Below are 21,698 nucleotides of genomic sequence, written 5' to 3'. Positions count from 1 at the left end.
AATGTCACGTCTTGAAGCTTCTTATTACAAGAAGGCATTCGATAATGAAATAGAATCCATTATAAATAAACATACATGAGAACTAGTAGATCTTCCTCTCGGTAAACCATTACCCATAAATGGATCTTCAAAAGAAATATGAAAGCTTATGGTAATTTTCGCAAAGTTAGACTTGTTGGGAAAAAAGTTAGATAACAAGAAGATGTAGATTATTTTGATATATATTCACTTATATCAAGAATAACTTTCATATGAATATTAATATTTATAATAACTATTAAAAAGCTTGAAATTCATTAAATGAATGAAAAATACCTTTCTTAAATGGTGACTCAGAAGAAAAGGTTTATATGGAACAACTCTAGAGGTTTGTTGTTAATGAACAAGAAAATAAAATCTATAAACTTGTCAAGTCATTATATGGTTTGATGTAAGCTATTAAAAAATGACATGAAAATCAATGAAGTTGATAAATGTATTTATATAAATACAAAGATTAAGGTTATGTCATTATATGTTTTTTATATTTATGACATGCTAATTCTGGTCAACAATAATCACGTGATCAAGTATACTAAGAAAATATTAACTCATGTAATGATATAAAAAGCATTGTCAATGTCTGTAATTTTTTTATCCAGGTTGTAGTGAAGTGGGACCATGACCATAAGCCAAAAACAATTCCAAATGATAAAAGAATTTGAAACTAATTGTATTGTATGTAAAATAGGATTGATACTTTAATAAATAAAAACAAAAACAAAATTATACTGATTTGAAGCAACATGAGGATTTATACATAATGTTTTGGTTAAATCTCATTTAAACAAAGTATACGAGGATTATAAATTAAAGGGGAAATTACCTTTAGCATCCTATAATTTAATTATAATTACACTTTCTTATAAAGTTTTAAAAAATTATAATTTACAATCTAGAACAAAAACAATTTTTTAATATAATAAAATAACCACAATATCCTTGTATATATTTTAATAATTAAAAACATTAAGACCCCGTTTGTTTACTGGAAATTAGTTTTATTTTAAAGTGAATTCCGGAAAAGTAAATTATTTTTCGATATTTGGTAGTGTAATGAAAAATAAGTTGGAATACACTTTTTAGTGTTTGGTTATGTCATGGAAAATGAGCTGAAAAATAACTTATTAATTTTTTATTTTTTCAAGTTTATTAAAATAATGAAAAACAAATCTTACAAATTAAAAAGTTGAATGAGAATGAAATTAAAAAAAATATAATTTCATAAATTATCTCAAATAAAATAAATAATAATTAATCAAAATAATAGAGATCAAATCTAACAAATAAAAAAATTGACAGATGAAAAAATTAAAATAATAATAATTATCATTTTATAAATTATTTCAAATAAAATAAGTAACAATCAAAAGAATGAGGACCAAATTTGATAGATAAAAAATTTCAATTAAAAAATGATAAGAGAAAAGAAAATAACAATTATAAAAATAAGAACCAAAGTTAATATAAAAATTAAATTCTAAGGGATGAAATTAAAAAAAATATTCAAAACAAAATATATATAGCAATCAAAAGTTTGAGGATCAAATTTGATATAATCAGCAAATAATATGACATTTCTAAATTTTCACAACTTTCGGAAAGTGTTTTCTGTCCAAAATTAAAGGAAAACATTTTCTTGAAAACTAAGCCAAAATTTTTTTAATTGGAAAGTATTTTCTATTGACTAATTTTTCTAATGGTAAATAAACATAAAAAAAAATTTAAAAAATTATTTTTAAAAAATTATTTTTTTGCCAAACAAAGGAGTCATATATGTCAAACTACTTTGTCTCTTCAATTCTATCTCTTTCTTCGACAGATAGTCTAATTTTTCCCAAATCAAAGAATAAAATTACTATTAAAATTGATTTGTGTTTCAACGTGATTGTTTTGCTCTCTCTCTCTCTCTCTCTCTCTCTCTCTCTCTCTCTCTCTCTCTCTCTCTCGTCAACCTTCTACTGAGACAAGGGGTGTCAGGATTCTTAGCAGAGATTAAAACAATGTTAGAGATAGTCCTTGAAATTTTAGTTAAGTTATATGGTTCTTGTGTAGAAGGAAATCATAGAATTTTAGTTTACAACTACCTGGAGAATAATAGCCTTGCACAATCTCTTCTCTTCTAGGTGATTCTTGAATATCCTTCTTCTGAATATCTAATATCTTTATGGAGGTTGTTTTTGGTAGTTTACACCTGGAAAAATAATTCTGACTTTTTATTCCCTGAATCAAATGACATTTGAGGGCTCAAGTATCTATTGACTTTCAGGTTTGTTTGAATCATAAGGTAGCCCTATTTTAGTCTCTCTCTCTCTCTCTCGCCAAATTATGCAACTAAACTCTTTCAATGTGTTGAAAGGAAAACAAGTTGCTTGTGCTTTTGTAGTTTGAAAAGAAAAGGAGAAGAAATCATGTAAAACGACGTCGGTAAAATGTTATACACTCACCAAAGTAATTTTTTATGCAAATGGTAATTTTTTTAAACTCGGACTCCACTATAAGATAGGAGGGTAATTTTTTCTATTAATCAATAAAGGATGAGCGGAGGCTAAAACGACGTCGGTTACAGTGTTCGCTATAAAGAGCAGTTCAATCTCTCTTTCCCCCATAAATCAAAACCCTAAAAGAAAATGGGAGGCAAGTGTCCAAGCAGGAAGGTGAAGAAGAGAAGATACTCTCACAAGACGGCTCGGCGCTCAAAATTTCTACTCAAAGATATCCTTATTATTAATTTGTCTTAATATATATATATATATACACATATTTGTTCTCTTGAAATTCCTTGACTTGATAATTTTGATTCACGCGACGATGCGGTATATGAGGAGCTGCAGCAAAAGCCTGACGGGGAGATGAAGGAGGCAACGTTGCCTCTTGACGAGGATTTACCTGGCATGGGCCAATATTACTGTCTGCACTGCGAGTATGTAAAAGATTTTTTTTTGCTTTTTTACAAATTTGCTGCTCTGCTTTGGTTGCTCAGCTTTTCTTTTAAAACTAATTTGGGCAGCCGTTACTTTGCTAATGTGAGTGTGAGGGACGAGCACTTCAAGACCAAACGTCACAAGAAGCGGTCAGTTTTCCTCTGATGTCTTGTTTATTCCTGGAGATAACCAAGAAGAACCTCAACAGATTTGTCTACTTTAATTGTCTTTAAAATAGTGGATAGGATATATATAGTCTGATGTTACTTTTGCTGAATGCAGTGTAAAGCAAATGATGGGACCTGCACCGCATACTCAACTTGATGCTGACTTAGCTGCCGGGATGGGTGCCCCAGATAATGGTCTTAAGCTTATGTCTATGTGATCAGCTTTTGGTTCGTTGCTGATGCATATGTTTAGATGACAGATGAGTTTAAGCAGGCCTCCATTGGATGGAGGATATTTGTTTTGTAACAATGGTTTTCTAGTGGCAGTTTTATGTATTGCTGCTAAAGTAATGGTAGCTAGCTTTCTTCACGGTCTACTCTGCTTATTATATACATCTGATAGTTTGATAGTTGTGGGAAATAGGGATTTCAACCTTACATTTGAAGGGAAGATCAAATACCTTTGCCAATTCATGTTATGTGGATTTACATCTGGGTATATTGATTGTTTTGAAGATATAACAGAACTGTTGAAAGACAATGTAAAGTGTTAGCGATTTTGAATTTGCCTGTTTCATCTACTACTGAGTCATAATCCACTTCCTAAGGTCCTTGTTGGAACTAATTGGGGTTTCCCAGCATGTTGCCTTTAACTGTTTTGCAAGTGTTTTCTGTTTTTCTGGCCTAGCTTATTGTATGTTTATGGCCAGTCATTAATTAGCCAAGTTCAGTGTATCTGGCAAAAACAAAGGGAAGCAAAAATTGCTATAGATGATAAGTTGGCTGTTATGTTTCAGATGGATGACACAGGTTATTGGTTGACTACCATTCAAGTAAGTTCTTTCATTTTATAATGGTTAATAACTTGACAGGGAATTCTAAACAGAAGGTATTAACTGCGTCAGCAGAAACTGTTTTCATACACCACCAGGTCTGAAAGTACCCCGTTGTGCGACTTTTTGTGACTGTGCCGGGTACCTTTTCTTAGAATCTAATATAAGTGGTTTATGTATTTTTACGAGTTGGGATCATACCTCAACTTCCTTTATAGTCCCCAATACCTAAAGCCTGCACTTTGAGATGTGTGCTTTAATTTGCCTTGGTGTATCATTAAAAAGAAAAAAAGGCACTTAGAGATCACAAGAGATTTTAAGTGAAATGGGCTAATTGTGTGTCGTGGAGTTTTGCCCCAGTGGAGATGGTAGAAGAGGCGAAATTTTAGAGGGAGCAAACCCTTCACTGATTATTAAGCTGCTCGTCAGCCCCATTCATATGCGCCCAACTTTAGTTTTAGGATTTTGTTAATTTGTTGGAACGTGAGAAACAGGAAAGGAAAGTATAACATTTTCAAAAGCAATCTGCACATGAATGTGAATTCTTCACTTCCGGTAGTTGTCGGCTAAGTAGGCAAAGTGAATGTCTCGTCTGCTTGTGAAACTTGAACACAACCCATAACTTGTTTTGCTGGTTACGTAACTGTTAGTAACGAATCGCTAATAGAAATAGTGGGTTATAACCAGCCATTTATATGCTATAACGATGGCCTCGATTATTGACATGAATACTTTACATCCACATTAATAATTACATCTTCTTGCTCTTCTGCATGATCTTAACCATTCTCCCCCAGTTCATCTTCAAGAAGCTCACCAAAGCAACAACCAACACCAAACTCCACCTTCCTCCAAGCCCACCAGCTCTTCCAGTGATTGGTCACCTCCACCTCTTCACTCTTGCCTTGTACAAATGTTTCTACAATCTCTCCTCCAAATTAATATGGCCCTCTCCTCTATCTCCGACTGGGCCCTTCGCATTGTCTTCTCGTATCATCAGCATCCATGGCAACAGAGATCTTCCAGATCAATGATCTTGCCTTTTCGTCTCGCCCAACATTTGCTTTAAATTTGTTTATGAGTTACCTTATGGAACCTCGGGATTTATCACTGCACTTTATGGTGATTACTGGAAATTCATGAAGAAACTTTTTGTGACTGAACTGCTTGGACCAAAAGCGCACACAAAATAAGAAAATTCAATGAGGGGCAACAAGAATAAATGCCTGGAGTTATAAAAGATGTTATTTTTCCAAAACTTTTACATCGTATTCTATTTTTTCAAAACTTTTACCAATCCGTGTTAGCTTGAAAAAAAAAAAAACTCAATTTTGACGCTCCTTCTCTCTCATGTCAAGCACTTTATTTATGTTATATTTTGTTTAGCCAAACCAGTAATCCACCCATAAAGATTCCAGTCTCGTTCTCTTTCGTCCTCCTCAAGTAGTATGACATGGACGCTAGATGCAAATTTTGATTCCTTTTTGAATTCCCGCATAGCTTTACCTCCTCTGCTAGTACTCTACGACAATTGCAAGAATTTCACCTCCACTTTCCTAATTGAAAGTGTCAACAATTTTGTGAAGAATGGATAGGTGCAAGGGAGGCACCACCAATAAACAACGATTTTTAAAATTTGGTTTTGTTTTCAGCTATTTTTGGCTTTTGAATTAATTACTTTGTTTAAATTCATAAAATAGAAAACAAAGGCAGTAGATAATGGGTTATTAAAACATAGTTATTACTGATCATAGATTTGAAACCATAACAGAAGCATTCAAAAGAGAGAATGTGTTTAATGATGGGGTCATTAGAATTTATTATGTGTTTGCAGCAACAGATAATCAACATTTGGCAAATTGCCTTTGGAAAGGCATTGAAGAGCATACGGAGCAGAAAAATAGCACAAGAGCCTGCAAACAGGACACGTGAAATGCATCTGCAAATGTTTCAGAGCTCAATTTCGTTTATCAAACAAAAAGAAAGAAAAAAAAGGACTGATTCTCCCGTCTTTGGTGATTGTCAAATGATCTGCAAATGAAGGATTTTCTCGAACAAAATATTTCCTGGAGAGGACGTGAACGGGGATAGCTTCCATAATTATAAAAAATATCAAGAAATTTGTGTTTAGCAGTTATCCCTTACTTTAAAACCGGAAAAACAAGTTAAAGCTGTGATCAAGGTTTTTTTTTTTTTCTGAATAAGCAAATGTCCAGGAGAGAGTGTCAGAGCAAATTGTTGCTAGCTAGCATTGCCCTTTTCTGTAAGGTGAAAGCTAGAAATCTAAATGGCATACATATGCTATATAGCCAATTAGGTATCATCCCTTGAGTTTATAGGTTGACAGTAAACCTCTTTCAATTGCATGAATTTCTTATTTTATTTGGGTTTATTGCGTTTTCTTTCAATCAATAAGGGAAAGGTGGAAGGTCACAGTATTGGTTTCTGTTAGTAGAAACAGCAGCTTTGCCCCTGAAGATATGAGCTACCAAAGTCCTATCATTTTTATAAGGTTAGGTAGAACTCGGAAATCTTGATAACATTAGGTTTTCTTTTCTTTTGGTTCTTAATATTTCTGTCTCATATATACTTTCTGGTAGTGCCTTTCGGTGGATTGCTTTTGTATTCAAATGCAAGGTGGGTTGGGTGTGTCTGCTACATCCACTGTCACACTAAGAAGACCTTTGCAGTGAAGTAATAATTGTAAGACCAATGGACACTCGAACGGTATAAGAGGAAAAAAGAAATCTTTACAGAGAACAGCGCATGCTGCAGCCAGATGGATGTATCACCTGAATCCTGAATGCAAAATCATTTTGACCTCTTTATGAGCAGTTCACTGTAGCAGAGCCGAGAAGATTGCTATCATATCTTTCAGGTATTCTTGTCCCTTCCATTGTTTTAAGTATTTGCAACTTCCAGTTCGGACAAGAAGCAGCAGTTGTAGACTTGTTGTCAGCACTTTACAGAGTGTCATCACCCAATGTCACTCCACAAGCAAAATACAGATCTTGAGCACTTGAAAATAAGTGCACCATTAAAGCCCGTCTGTCGCCACTTAACATCCATATGTTTCTTTAATGCAAAGAGATTAGGTATGACCCACACAAAGAACACAGAGACGTAGCATCCCATGAAGCCATGATCTAACGCTTTCCTCTCCCTTGCTGTCATTTTCCAAATGCCATATCCTAAACTTTTCTCTAACGCTTATCCACCACCACCAGCTTCTACTAATGGTTGAAGGTGCATGATTTACTGATTTCATTCAGGTCCATTTTTTGGAGTATTTGTCCTGTTTCTTCTTTCACTCTTGCTTCTATCTTGTCCTTCAAAACTCAAATGACACAAACGCAACCCCCCTCCATGTGAACTTCGACGCTCAATAATTTCGTTCCCCACAAGCCAAATCATAAATAGATACGCATCCTATTGAGCTCAAGATTGGATGATTTTGAATCGCCAAGAGCTCATCACCTTAAAGTTTGGGTTGTGATGTATAATTTTCCAACACGTTATTAGTATTGAGGTCTACATGATTCATTGCCATTCGGGTCCTCCTTTTCCTTTTTATCAGTGTCGGAAAGTGATGGAATCCTAACATTCAGGATACCCCTTGCGGCGTAATTACAAAGACACAGCTCATTGATCATTGTAGCAAATATAATCAGGATTCCATGCATGATTCCATTACAAGTTCGGACACATTTGTATTCGATATTACATGTCCTCATCGTACATCAACACGCAGGGAATGCCTTGACACACCTCTCTCAATTATTTTCCAACACTGGGTATGTTTCTGGCCATTATGCGTCTTTTGTTAAAGCATGGGCGACAAACCAAATGCTCAAAGGATGCTTCCATGAATTTTAATCTTGCTGGAGTATTCATCGTTGTCATTTCCTTAGAAAGATTCATAAGATTAGCAAATCTGTGGTAAAAAAAAAAAGATGATACACATACTATACCACTATACCATAACATTAAAATCGAAACAAAAACCCAAAAAAATCACATGGGGTTGTATGGGATGTACTCCTGTTACTGGTGTTTTCTCTTTAACCATACTAGCCTTCCTTCTCTCCATCATCTTTAGGTCTAGTTCAGGAACTTGATCCTGATGTCATTCCAACGACTTGGCTATGTGTGAACCTTTGTAACTGTATCATGCGGGCATAAGACCCATCAGGATAATTTTTCAATAGATGCGAGTGGGATCCTTGCTCTGCTACTTTACCATCATCGATTACAGCAATGACATGGGCATTCCTTATAGTTGATAACCGATGAGCAACAACAATTGTGGTCTTTCCCGAGCAAGCACGGTCCAGAGCTTCCTGTACAGACGTCTCAGATTCTGCATCTAGTGCACTTGTTGCTTCATCAAGTAGCATAAGCTCAGCCTTCCTTATTAAAGCCCGGGCAATGGCAACTCTTTGCTTCTGTCCACCGGATAACTGAACTCCCCTCTCCCCTACGAATGTTTTGTACCCATCTGGCAATGAAGATATGAACTTATCAGCATTGGCCAAAGTAGCGGCTTCAATAATTTCAGCCTCAGTTGCTGACTCATTCCCGTAAGCAATATTTTCATAAATGGTAGTAGCAAACAGGCACGGCTCTTGAGAGACTACTGCAATGTGCTTCCTCAGGGACTTGAGATTATATTTCCTAATGTCCTTTCCATCAATCATCACACGCCCGGATGATGGCTCATAGAATCTCTGTATGAGAGCAATGACAGAGCTCTTGCCACATCCACTAGGACCCACAAGGGCAAGAATTTTCCCAGCACGTGCACGAAGATTAAGGTCACGGAAAATTGGAACATCAGGGCGAGTGGGATAAGAAAAGTCAACGTGCTTTAGTTCAACTTCTCCACGAAGACGGTCAGGAACTGGGGTGGCATCTGGATCATCAGGTTCAATTTCAGTTTTGCGGTCAAGTAGGTCGAAGACTGAGCGCATGGCTCGACCACCCTTAATGAAGTCAGGTGCCAAGGTTAAAGTTTCAGCTGCACCATTGGCAGAGACCATGAGGACCATAAAAACTCGAATTGTATTAGAGAAATCAGAGATTCCATGCTTCACAAGCCAGGATGCATACCAAAGACCAAGAGCATAGGAAGCATAAAGAGAAAACTGTGCTATCCCAAATCCACTTCCTGCAATCTGTCCCTTCCAAAAGCAACGCCGTAAAGGTGTTTCAAGATTGGAAGAGAAAAGACCCACTATTTTTGCCTCTGAATTGAAGGCAGCAACAGTCCTCACATTGGCTATGGCCTCTCCAGCCAGTTGTGTAGCCTTCGAATGGGCAGCCTCTAGGTCTCCCGAGAAACCATTCATGAACATTTTCTGTTAACAATCAGAGCCAAAAAAAAAATTTCAGAAAAATTTAATTAAAGTGAATTATTTCACACACCTAACATAAGAGATGAAAATTTTAGATCACATCTGGCTTTTACAGAAAATGAAAACCACATTTAACGTATGAAACATCATAAACCCATTTGGATTTGTCTATGAATGTATAGAACTCTTCTGATGAATCATAAGATGATCAAAAAAGGAATCAATATTTCTATCTCTAAAACATATCATTTCCCTCCTACATAATTCTTTCAGTATTGTTACCAAAAGCCAAGATCGAGTGAACAATTTACTGTTGACAGTAGCTTCTCAATAATCTGATTACAAGTGACATTACTGAAGAACTGGTCAGAGAAACAAACCTGTAGAACAGTGGCTGCAACAACCAAAGGGAAGACAGCAATGAGGACAAGAGCAAGGCGCCACTGCAAAATAAACCCTGCAGTGCAAGCAACTAGCATGAGTGCTGTATTCTGTACAATCACTGAAATTCTGTCTCCAATGGCTGATCTGACATTGTTTGCATCGAGAGCCAATCTTGCTGCAATCCTAGCACTCTCATTTTCTTCCTGATCAAACCATGCCATTTCATTTTTTAGCACTGCTGTCAGCATTTTCTCCCTTACTCGTTTTGTAAGGTTTTCTCCCACAATATCCCAAAAGGAATGCTGTAGTGTATTGAATATCAGTGCAGCTGATGAGAGCCCGATTAGCAAATAGCAGTATTTTGCAATTTCTCTGCTCATATAAGCATGGTTCGGATTATAATAGATGCTGAGTACAGCACTGAGAACATATGCAAAGAAGGCGCTAAGGGAGCCACAAATAACAGACCCAATAGAACCAACCAAGGCATAGACCCATTCAGGAGAATTCATCTTTGCAAGGCGCCAGAAGGAACTAGCTTGCTCCTTGAAAGCAAGCTTTTCAAGTCGATAATTGGGGAATGAGGCATCGAGGGAGAGACTAAAATCAGAGGTAGAAAAGTCAGAAAGCCTTCGTGAGTATGGTGATCGGCCATATGAGGAATTACGGGTGATTATTGGTGAGCTTACAGAGTTCCTGGCACTAGAAGGCCTGCAATAAAGAACAGCATTAAGTGGCAAACTAAAGGCTTGTCCATAACAACATTTGCATGTTTTAGGAACAAAAGACATACCAAATTAGAATGATCAAATATTCAAATGAGGAATAAATTGATGGAACCTACCTTGCACTGCTCTTTCTGGCATTGTTTAGAGCTGTTTCATGTGCCATCTCCTGCATTCTGATGAGCTTAGCATACACACCATTTTCTCCTTTAGCAATGAGCTCATCATGAGTTCCTATTTCACTAACACTACCCTGCTGGAGTACAGCGACAAGGTCAGCCTTGCGTATGGTGGAGAGCCGATGGGCAATGACAAGAGTAGTCCTACCAATCATGAACCTGTCAAGGGCCTCTTGCACAAGCTTTTCTGACTCGGAATCCAAAGCACTTGTTGCCTCGTCTAAAAGCAAAATTGCTGGGTTTTTCAACATAGCCCTGGCTATAGCTATTCTCTGCTTCTGCCCTCCAGAAAGCTGCAGTCCTCTCTCACCTACCTGCAATTTTCAAATCATTTAAAACAAGTGCTGTATGCTCTGTTGAATTTCTACATGACTTTTTATCAATTGCCAATGATTCCAATAAAAGTAGAAAAAAGAAACAAATAATTGAGAAATCATATTCCAAAATAAGACTGGATTGGAGAAAAATATTTGATAATTCTATTTTCATGCAATTACTCACCAACTGGTCAGAGCATAATGTGATTACCTTTTCAGGCATAATTGTATCAGCATAGGGACATTGACAGAATTTTCCTTTAGTTTATTTCTTCGAATTTTTCCCTGGGTCCGTTGTAAATTAACACTTTCTTGCCAGTGATATGCTAATGTTAATTCTTTTTTTTTTCCCTTGAAAGATATTGTGTAGCTTATAGTTTGCTGATTAACTAGTATTCAAACAAGTAATTTCTTCATGAATATTATTTCATTCTTCTCTCAGCTATGTCTTCCCACTTGTTGTCTTCAAGTAATTATCTACCTCCAACGTCAACATCATGGAGATTCTTATTGGCCTTCTAATGTAGTGGAGTTTTGTAAAGACTCGAGAATTCTTTATTTCCCTGGGGATTAGACTGACATATTTAATGATGACATCATGCCTTTCGTTTATTTTTATTTTAATATTGCCTTCTTCTTGATATATCCTCTCTCCAAGTTTATTTCCTCTTTATTTCTGCATAAGCATATAAAACCTTACATTTGCACATGCAATGTTGACTATATCATGTTACTTCTATCAAATGCATGCCTGACCAAAACGCATTCCCACATTGACTTCTAATAAGAAATCCGACAATGTTAGGCTGAGTTTGTTGACCAAATAAATCATTCAATCTTTTAATACTGTACTGTATAGAAGTGGCAAATTATATGGCATAAAAAATAAATCCAACTACTGTGATCTCCACTGGCCACCTGTCAGGATCTATCATTTCATTTCACATTCTTGAACGAACTAGTTTCCCCACCTGCCACAAAGTCAAGTATTTTACCTTGCAGAGGGTTAGTTCAGTTGTTATTTCTTTCTTAAAGGATTTGATTCAAATTTACTCAAGGGATTTAAGTTCAATTATTCCAAATGTGTAAAGAAAATAGATAATTATGACAGCAAGTTAAATAGGTACTTAACAAGGTTAGACAACCTAGTTGGTTAAGTACCCATTGTCAATTTCTTACCCCCAATATTCACAGGCCACAGCATATTTAAAACCAACTTACCTGAGTGTCAAAGCCATCAGGTAGCTTGATAATGAATGAATGGGCATTTGCAACTCTGGCGGCTTCTTCGATCTCAACTTGATCTGCATCAGGCCTTCCCAGTAGTATATTTTCCTTGATGGTTGTTGCAAACAAGGCAGGCTCTTGGCTAACAAGCCCTATCTGTTGTCTCAACCATCGCAGCTTTAAAGTCTTGATGTCATGCCCATCTAGCAGTACTTGTCCTGCAAAAACTTTGTTTTATTAATAGAACACTTGTGCTAAAACTTTCAGATCCACATGTACTTTACTTCAGTTGGCAGTTATACATTAATTCTGTCAATTTAAACATTGACATTTTTCACAAGATGTAATTGTCTACTCTAGTTTATTTACCAAGAATGAAAATATAGCACAATTTACCTGAGTTGGGATCATAGAATCTCTCAATGAGTGAGACTACAGTGCTTTTACCAGAGCCACTGCTGCCAACCAAAGCTATGGTCTTTCCAGCTGGGACATTAAGTGAAAAATTGTTCAGAATTCGAACGTCGGGCCTTGATGGGTATGCAAAATCTACATTATTGAGCTCCACAAGCCCAGTAACTGCCTCTAATTCTATCCCAGATTCACTGTTTCGATCAATAGCCGGCTTATGATCAATTATTCGGAAAATTTTTGCAGCTGCAACTTTTGCTTTGGCAAATGCACCCATGCTAGGGATAGCTTGTCCTATACCTCTGCCAATCAAATAAAAATTTAGCCAAATCAAGATTTGATTTGATAAATGTATCAAAATATTATACTTCATTACATGAGTGAAATCAAGGGCTTACAATCCTCCAATCATGACTGCAAACATGGTAGCTATGGCTAGACCTCCATTGGTGTAACGATGTCTAACAAGATAACCTCCATACCAGAGAAGAAGCGCATAGCAACAGAAAACTACAAAGTAAGTTGCACCTAATCCCATTCCCTTAGAAAATCCACTCTTGTAACCGATCCTTTGAGCGACCTTCAAAGCCGACGAGTAGGCTTGTAATGCTCTTGATTCCCCAACAAATGCCAAAACAACCCGAATTTGGACTATTGTCTGCAATTTGGCTTCAAATTAGCAAACACCCATACAATACAACCGGGAAAGATTCTCACGAAGTAACTTGAGCTCCAATCTTCTACAATTTGAAACTAAATCACAGAGTAAAGTTGCAATTTTTTGATACCTGCTCTACAATGTTTCCAGCCTGTGATAAAGCTTCTTGGCTCTTGCCAGAGAGTTTGGCTAATGTGGTGGTGTGGATGGCTCCAATCACAGCTATGAGGGGAACCACTGCCAGAGTAACCAGTGCCAATTGCCACACAGCGGTGAAACCCACCACAAATCCAGAAACAAATGTTGCCATATAGTGAATAAAATTACCCAGCTGCACAAAAACCAAAAAAAAAAAAAAGACGACGTAAGACAATTTTAGACAAAAAGGGGGGGAGGGGGTAATTAGGAATGATGAAACAGAGTTGTTCTTGTTCAGTTTTTACCTTCTCACTAATGGCATCTTGGACCATCACTGCATCAGTGTTAATGGCAAAAACAACGTCTGAGGTCCGAACCTCGGTGTCAAAGTACTGAATGTCCTGGTTTAACGCTGCTTCTAGGTACTTGATCCTCATCTTTGTTGATTGCCTCTCTCCAGTCCACATCCAACATGATATTTCTGCATCCAAAACTCAAGCTTTCTTTCAATTCCATTATTGTTCATTAGCATATCCAAACAATAGAAACCAATATCAAAACAAACTAGGCAACTGCAACAGAACCTACCTGCCCATGACGATGCCCAAATGGCAGCACCAACGATAAGAAAGTAAAATGCGTACTGCAAAACTCAAAACCACAAAGTTACATTATTGTTCACATTTGTCAATATGTTAACATGAACAAGGATGCTGCTTATTAGTACTTTTCATGAATTGTTTGTTTGAATTAAGTACCTTCAAAACCTCTTGCATCATCTTATCCATGTTATTGGCGTTAGAGCCAAAAGAGTTAACAAGATCGGCAAAGAACCGAAGAAAGAGAGGCAAAGAACATCCGTGGACAAATGCACCCATTGACCCAATTCCCATCAACACATAATCTAAACCATCAGCAAATCTAAACAGCTCTCCAAATCCAACTAGAGTCACATCACCCGGCTTCTCTCCTTTGCCACCACCACCACCACTACTAGAAGTCCCACCTTTCTTTGGCTCTGTACTTTCCATTTCTCTTCTCTCAACTACACTTTGTTGTCGTTGCTGTTGTAGTTGGTCCGTTGAGTTTGTGTTTAATGTTAGACTTGGTGTTGTTGGTGTGATTTTAAAGGGGTGGGAGTGAGAAGAGGGATCAGGAGGAGGCTCAGACACGAGCTCAAGGCCTTGCATTTCTGACCATTTCCATTGTTCAATCGTCTTTATCTCTAGAGACTCTTGTGACATTTGCAAAAATTATCACTTGCTAGCTACCTAGCTTTATTGAACAGACAAACCCAGCTCCTTCTCTCCTCTTTATTACCTCGCGCTATCTGGCTTTTGTGCTTATGTTCTTTTATTTTCTCTCTCTCTCAAGTCTTTTCTTTTTTCTTTTCTTTTCTTTTACCCTCTCTTAAGTCATGTTTCTTACTTGATTGTTACTATTTCTTTGTCTCTCATCTTCTTCTCCTACCTTGTATCCAAAGCAGATACTGGTAAAGGGCTTTTTCTTTCTTTTGCCTTTTACTCTTGTATTTGTTATTCACAAGTCATCTTTCACGCATTATACATTATACTACATGCTTCACCCGATATTTACTGCGGGTTAAAAAAAATTAATATATATAGGTTTTTTTAACATGTTTGTATAGTTCAAAAAATCAAAAAGAAAATAAAAAAAATTATGTATACTCATAATCAAATAAATTAAGCACTATGTGTGTTAATTTATAAATAAAAAATTATAAATAATAACTAAAAATAAAACTAGAAAAGCAAGTGGAAGATCACAGAAGCAGTGACAAAGAAGCAAAAAGGTTGTTGGTCCTTGGGACCTAAGAGACGTCGAGACTATCATAGCTTTCCAAACACAATCATATCATCACCCATTCACCCCCTTCAAATTCTATGGCTCTTTGAATTTACATAGTAATAGTTGACCAATGCCAATCTTCTCTTTTTGTAGATATTAAATAATAATATCTTTAATGACATAGGAAGAATTAAAAAAAAAACAATTTTTAGTCACTCATTACACCAAACAATCTCTTGTGAGAAAAAATAAATTTACAAGAAAGCCTAAACATAGAAAATAAAAAAAATAAAATGAACAAGAAAATGTTAGAAATAAGGAAGTCCAATGATTTATAAAAAGATATTACCATAAGAATAAAATAAAATTTTTTGAGAATTTTGATAACATTCAATAAGCTATTGGCATATAGTAAAAAATTAAAAACGCCAAAACCAATTTTTGGGTTTCCCATGTATTATAATATAAAAATACTACCAAATATTTTATTACAATTATAAAATGCATAACTAAAAACTAATTTACTTGAAAACTATATGAAAAAGGACTCTCTTTTTCCTGTTTAGAATACATGCCATCATGCATGGTAAGAGACTAAAATTCATGAAGATGGTAGCATGGCCTGAGCCCAGAAAACTAAAAAGAAATGACGTCATCATCTTAACTAATGGGGGGCAAAGGCAAACAACATGAGATTGCTTTGGTTTTACTTTTGGGGTAAAAAAACATATAGAAAGGGACAGATGCTGCTGAGATTAGTGAGTGAGAGAGAGAGAAGGGGGGGGGGGGGGTTGAGAGTGGATTCTCCACCCGACAATCAACAGTGTGTGTGGAAGTTGGCGGTGGGTTTTTGACTACGCCACCAATTCATATTCGTAGTGGAAAACCAATAAGAATTTTAATTAAAAGGAATTTTTATAATAATATAATGAATTACATTATCAAACACGAAGTTATGCCGCAAAGTATAGTGGGAAAGAAGAAGAAGAAGATTTTCCATGTCCATACTTTACCTTACCTCCCTCCATCACCTCACCTCTCTCAGGCTGTCTCTGGCCTTTAAATCCGGCGTCTTTTCCTGGAAACTGTAGAAATCCACTAGACGTTAGCTTCGACTATTAACCTAAACGTTTATTGCACGATATTATTAGTTGATGAAGATTGAAAATACAGAGCTTGTTCGATCTTTTAACTCTTGTCTAACAATCTTAACCTTTTCATACACGGATTCTTCAAACAGTTTCACATGATCAACTCACTGGGACTATTTCAAACTAGCACAGTCATTTGCATCCATTCAAAATCCCTTCCTTAATATAAAAAAAAAATGGATTTATTTATGAATTGTTCACACTCTACAGCTTAATTTGTCTTATATTCTTCAATTTATCATTATAATGAATTGGTTTTATTTTTAAATATACGTTGAATTTCTAAACAATCATTATAGCAGGATTTTTAGGTCAATTTATCGGGATCAATCATGTGATTTGCATGTGACTTAAGAACTTAACATATATTTAAATATAAAACATCTAAAGCATGCTCTACTAATTCTAGTGGGCTTGTTTGAAAATCTCTTTTGAAAGATAGATCAAAATAATTTTAAATACAAGGGCAAATTTAGTGGCCAACCTTAATTCTTTTTTTTCATCTTTTACCCTTGAAAATATCTGGATTCCACGTCAGTTAAATGAACCAAAATTATCTTGAATTTTGAATCAAACCGAACCTAGCATCTTAACTTTAATTTCTTTTATTTGAGCATTATGAACTGGTTTATAGTAAAATATGGGCCCCTCCATATAGGTTTATGTCACTTCATTGTTTTTTTAATTGAAAAAAATCACATATTCTCCTGACACATGTCATGTTTCTAGCCTTTTATATGCTATAAAAATTATTAAAAAATATTTTTTCTATTAAAATATTGCTCAGGTCAAAACAATTAAAATTTAAATGATTTAAAAGATAAGTTGGAAAAATACCATGAAAAATACTGCAGAGACAAACTTAAAAACCTATTCATTGCTATAGTAAAAAGATTTTTTTGTCCTTATAATAAAAAATTAAAGGCATGTTATCTAAAGGTATTTTGGTTTTTTTGCATGACTAAATAGTCATTTGCTATTTGACTTAGAGCATTTGTAATAATTTTTCTGTTTTGAAGCAGTAAAAGTTACTTTTCCTCCGATTCAAGATTTGTAAAGATGTTTATTTAGGGTGTTTAGTTTTTTTATAAACAGTAAAAACACATTTACCCTCAAACTTCAAAAAAATAAATTGTGGATCTAGGAGATTTTTTGTTCTTCAAGGAGTTTTCTTTTTTTGAAACCAAGGGCAAATTAGCCCTTTCAAGTTGCTTAGTTAATATTAAAATTAAAAATATTATTGACATCTAATGACAATATGTCAACACATGGGAGGTGTCTACACTTTTTTAGTGACATGTGCGACATCTCTAGTGGTTGAACTTGTTATTTCACCGTGTTGTTGAAAGTTTCATCATGTTTTTTTTCTCTTGATATGACATGTGTTGGTGGTGATATGGTAGTTTATCGCTAGTAATTTTTTTTTTTTCTTGTTTTCTCTCTCCTCCTCTAAAAAGTGTGGGTTGATCCTCTTTGTTTTTTATATTTCAATTTTAATCCTTATTCTTTTAATTTCTAGTTTTTTGTTCTTGGTCTTTTTTTAAAAAAAAATTATATTCCCAGTTTAAACATTAAATTTTAATTTGTCATATATTATTTTTTTTATTTTTTTAATTTAGTCCTTATTCTTTTGATTTCTTATTCTTTTCCTTGATTATTTTATAAAAGTTTTATTGATGTTAATTTCATCCTTCAATCCATGTTTATATTTCTTTTTTCAATATAATTCTCATTCTTTTAATTCTTTTCTTTTGTTAAAGTTTTTTTTTCAATTAACCCTCCAATTGGAAATTTATGGTTTCCATCTTATTTATTTTTTTATTTTCATTTTTACCCTCATTCTTTTAATAACAATTTTTTTTATTTTTTTAGATTATTTCGTGTAATTGGTTTTTTTTTACTGGTTTCATTATTCAACATTTGATTTGTTGCGGATTGAGTTTTATTATTTTTTCTGAGTTATAAATTTAAAAAGTTAATGCAAGCTGTCATATATTTTTTTGGCTTATTTTATTTTTCTATTTCAACGTTCAACATTAATTGTGTTTTTTTTAAAATAGGCCTTCTATGGGGTTACTCTCGGCCTCATAATTAAGGTCACTGAATTCAAAAGTTAACACGAGTTGACTTTGATATTTTTCTTAGGTCCTATATAATTAATTTATTTTCAATTTCATCCTTGAATATTTAATTTTTTTAATTGGTCTTCGGGCTTTTTTCTGCTTTTTTTTATGTGAAATTATCTCAATCTTATACATATGATCGCGGGTTTAACATGTTAGCTCAATTTGACTTATTTTTTAAATTTATTTTTCAAATTAATCACTCAACATGTTTTTTATTGAGTTTTTTGCTTCGTTGTTTTTTTTTGTTTTACGGTCAGTCACGAGTTTTAGTGGATTTAACAAGTTAACTTTGATATTTTTTATATATTTTTTAAGTTAATTTCTTTTAAATTTCATCCTTCAACATTTTTCTAAAAAAATTGACCTTCATGCTTTTTTTCCTTTTGCTTTCACTTTCCTTTCACATTTATTTTCTTATGTCAAATATCTTAATTTTAGTTATTTCTTTATCAAATATCAATGTATTTAATTAGATTCATATATAAGCATCTTGATTTATAATTCAGAATTTTTTATATCCAATGACCCAATGAAAAAGCCTATATATTTTTTTATTAAAAAAAATATCCAACCAACGACGAAACACAAGTCACATGGCTAGTAAATAATATTGGTAATGGGATTTAAACCAGCCTATAAGAGCATTTATAATAAAAAAAATCAAGAATATAGTAATTATAATATTTTATATAAAATTCTTATACAAATATATTTTTTTTATTTAAATCTAATCATAACTCAGTTTACCACCTTTAGTTGACACTTTATAATATATTACATTTTGTAATAAAACATTTGTTTTCATATCATTTTTATTTTAGGTAACAAATCTTTTCCTTGAATTATAATAAAAGCTCATATCTTTTCATAGTAAAACTATTATTTTATCTTAGCTTGCAAAATCATTTAGCTTTATTTTAAGAGAAAAATATCTTTTTTATATGACCCATTAGTCATTACAAGAAAGAATAAGATTAAATAGTCTTTTTTGCATTTTTTGCTTAGTATAATTATTTTAGGACAACATAAAACATTAAACTTTGGTTAATAAACTTTTTAGTCTTTAACTTAATTTTAAAACAGTTAAATTACATTATTACCCTTGAAATTTAATAAAGTTTTGCCTTTAATTTAGAGTTTCTATTATCTTTTCATTTGATTATTTGATAGTTGTTGTCAGCCCTTGAAGTTTACATTATTACCCTTGAAATTTAATAAAGTTTTGCTTTTAATTTAGAGTTTCTATTATCTTTTCATTTGATTATTTGATAGTTGTTGTCAGCCCTTGAAGTTTGTTGTCCTTAAGATTTCATTTATATTCTCTTTATTACAATTTTTTATTTAGAATAATTTAAGAAATTAAGGATTTTTTTTATCAAATTTTATTTCTATTTTTATAGTTATCATTTATTGTAGATGGTTTTTTAATTTTTTTTTGTTTTTACAATTTCATCATTCTTGAGTTTTTTCGTATCAAATCTAATTCTTTTTTATTTTTGCTATTTTGTTTTTTACTCTGCAAGATTTTTTTAGATTGATTATTTTATTCCATCCTTTAATATTTAATTGACTGAGTGTTTAACTTCTTAGCTAAGCCTGAGTTTAGAATTTAAAAGGTTATGGGTTTAAAAGATTAACCCCAGTTTACGAAGTTGACACGAGCTTTATTGGTTTTTTCCCCCTTTTTTTTAAGCTTTTTTTTTCATCCTCTGACATTTTGTTATTCATTTTCTATTATAGTTTTTAGTTGTTTTAAAAATAACAAGGGTTACTTCATTTTTTTTATTGGTCTTTATTAAATTTATCTTTTTTAAAATGATTTTTGTTTTTAAATTAAATTATTTGATTTCATCCTCCAACATTTAATTCTTTAGGTGTTGAGCTTCTAGGTTGATCTTCTAGGTTTCATCCACTAAAAATTTGTTATCTTTTTAATTTATTTTCTATGAAATTTTTATATGGTTTGAAAAATAACAAGTATTAACTTAGATTTTTTCTTCGATATTAGTTGTATCTAGCTTTTTAAAAAGAAAATTTATTTTTTAATTAAATTAAATTAGTTATATGAAAATAAACATAAAATGCTTGATTCATGATATTTTGTTTTTATTTATTTTTTGGGTCACTATTCTAATAGTAGATGTTCCTCTCTTTTTTTAGTTATTAAATTTTTAGATTTTTTTATTCCTTTTAAAATATTAATATTACATGAATATTTTTTTATTTTTTTAAAAAATTTAACCCGGTCTCCAACGCACCACAGGCAATTTATATATTTACACCGGAAGGAAAAAGATGATCCATTGCAGCAATCTTTAAGTAACAGTAACAATACAGAAGCCAGTGTAGTGTTTATGTTATATTATGAAAGTAGGTAAAAAGTGATCGTGTAAACTGGAGCCAAATTTGTCAAAGGGAAGCAACATTCCCGGCTTCTGCTAAAAGAAAATTCTACAGCTAGCTAGTGTCTACAAGTTCTTTCATAGTTATGAAACCGACCGGATGTAACAGGTTGATTAAGGTTTTGAACAGGTTTTAAATGGGTAAAATATAAGTTTGTAATTAATCCGGTCAAACCGGGCATCCTGGTTGGTCACTCATAACTTAAGTAAGACTTAATTTGTTTTTATATTATTTTAATAAACCTAAAATACATAAAAAAATTAATTTATAAATTCTCAGCCTCATATTTTTTTTATAGCTTATATTTATATAAATTATTTCTAACTAAATATATAGTCTACATCCATATATATATATATATATATAAAGTTTTTTAACTTTTGAATAATTATATGTAACATATATCTACATAAATTGTTTTTAACTTTTTGATATGAGATAATTATACTTTACTTTATGTTTCATAAATTTTTTTTATAACCTACAATTACATGCATTGCTTTTTAATTTTTTTGATGTGGAATAAGTATATATAGCTACATAGTTGTTTCTTAAATTTTTGGTATAAGATAAGTACAACTCACAGTTCTTTTTTATAGTTTATAGTCATATAAATTTTTTTTAACTTTTGAATATGGGATAATTATACATGTCTCAATTTTTTTTTTATAGTTTATATTTATATCTATTGCTTCAAAAAAATTTCGTATCAAATATTACAACTTTAAATATATATATATATAATTTTTAGGGTTAATTCAGGTAATTTGTACCACCAGTAACAGTATAATAATTATGTGTTTTTTTTCCCGTGAGCAGTAATAACTCCTCCAGCATTGTAGTAAAACATTAA

At 33.2% G+C, this 21,698-nt stretch overlaps 2 protein-coding genes across 3 annotated transcripts; one reads left to right on the top strand and one right to left on the bottom strand.

The window, feature by feature from the left end:
- Positions 1-2,595: 2,595 nt before the first annotated feature.
- Positions 2,596-3,711, top strand: LOC133676958 (uncharacterized). Its single transcript, XM_062098781.1, has 4 exons — positions 2,596-2,754; positions 2,845-2,962; positions 3,050-3,112; positions 3,246-3,711. The coding sequence occupies exons 1-4, from the start codon at positions 2,670-2,672 to the stop codon at positions 3,346-3,348; spliced, it is 369 nt and encodes a 122-aa protein (XP_061954765.1). The 5' UTR covers positions 2,596-2,669; the 3' UTR covers positions 3,349-3,711.
- Positions 3,712-7,829: 4,118 nt separating this feature from the next.
- LOC133677242 (ABC transporter B family member 1) lies at positions 7,830-14,707 on the bottom strand. 2 transcript variants are annotated; one of them, XM_062099155.1, is made up of 10 exons: positions 14,115-14,707; positions 13,945-13,999; positions 13,662-13,837; positions 13,349-13,549; positions 12,959-13,218; positions 12,546-12,862; positions 12,144-12,367; positions 10,546-10,919; positions 9,698-10,412; positions 7,830-9,320 (listed from the first exon to the last, which is right to left on the bottom strand). In XM_062099155.1, the coding sequence occupies exons 1-10, from the start codon at positions 14,598-14,600 to the stop codon at positions 8,070-8,072; spliced, it is 4,059 nt and encodes a 1,352-aa protein (XP_061955139.1). In that variant the 5' UTR covers positions 14,601-14,707; the 3' UTR covers positions 7,830-8,069. The 2 variants fall into 2 exon arrangements, with proteins under 2 accessions (XP_061955139.1, XP_061955140.1); XM_062099156.1 differs by lacking the exon at positions 14,115-14,707 and having other exon boundaries at positions 13,662-13,855; positions 13,945-13,973.
- Positions 14,708-21,698: the final 6,991 nt, after the last annotated feature.

The sequence above is a fragment of the Populus nigra genome, chromosome 17, assembly GCF_951802175.1.
Source record: "Populus nigra chromosome 17, ddPopNigr1.1, whole genome shotgun sequence".
In the NCBI taxonomy this organism is placed as follows: domain Eukaryota; kingdom Viridiplantae; phylum Streptophyta; class Magnoliopsida; order Malpighiales; family Salicaceae; genus Populus; species Populus nigra.
Note: the sequence above shows the minus strand (reverse complement) of the source record. Positions and strands in the feature narration are given on the sequence as shown.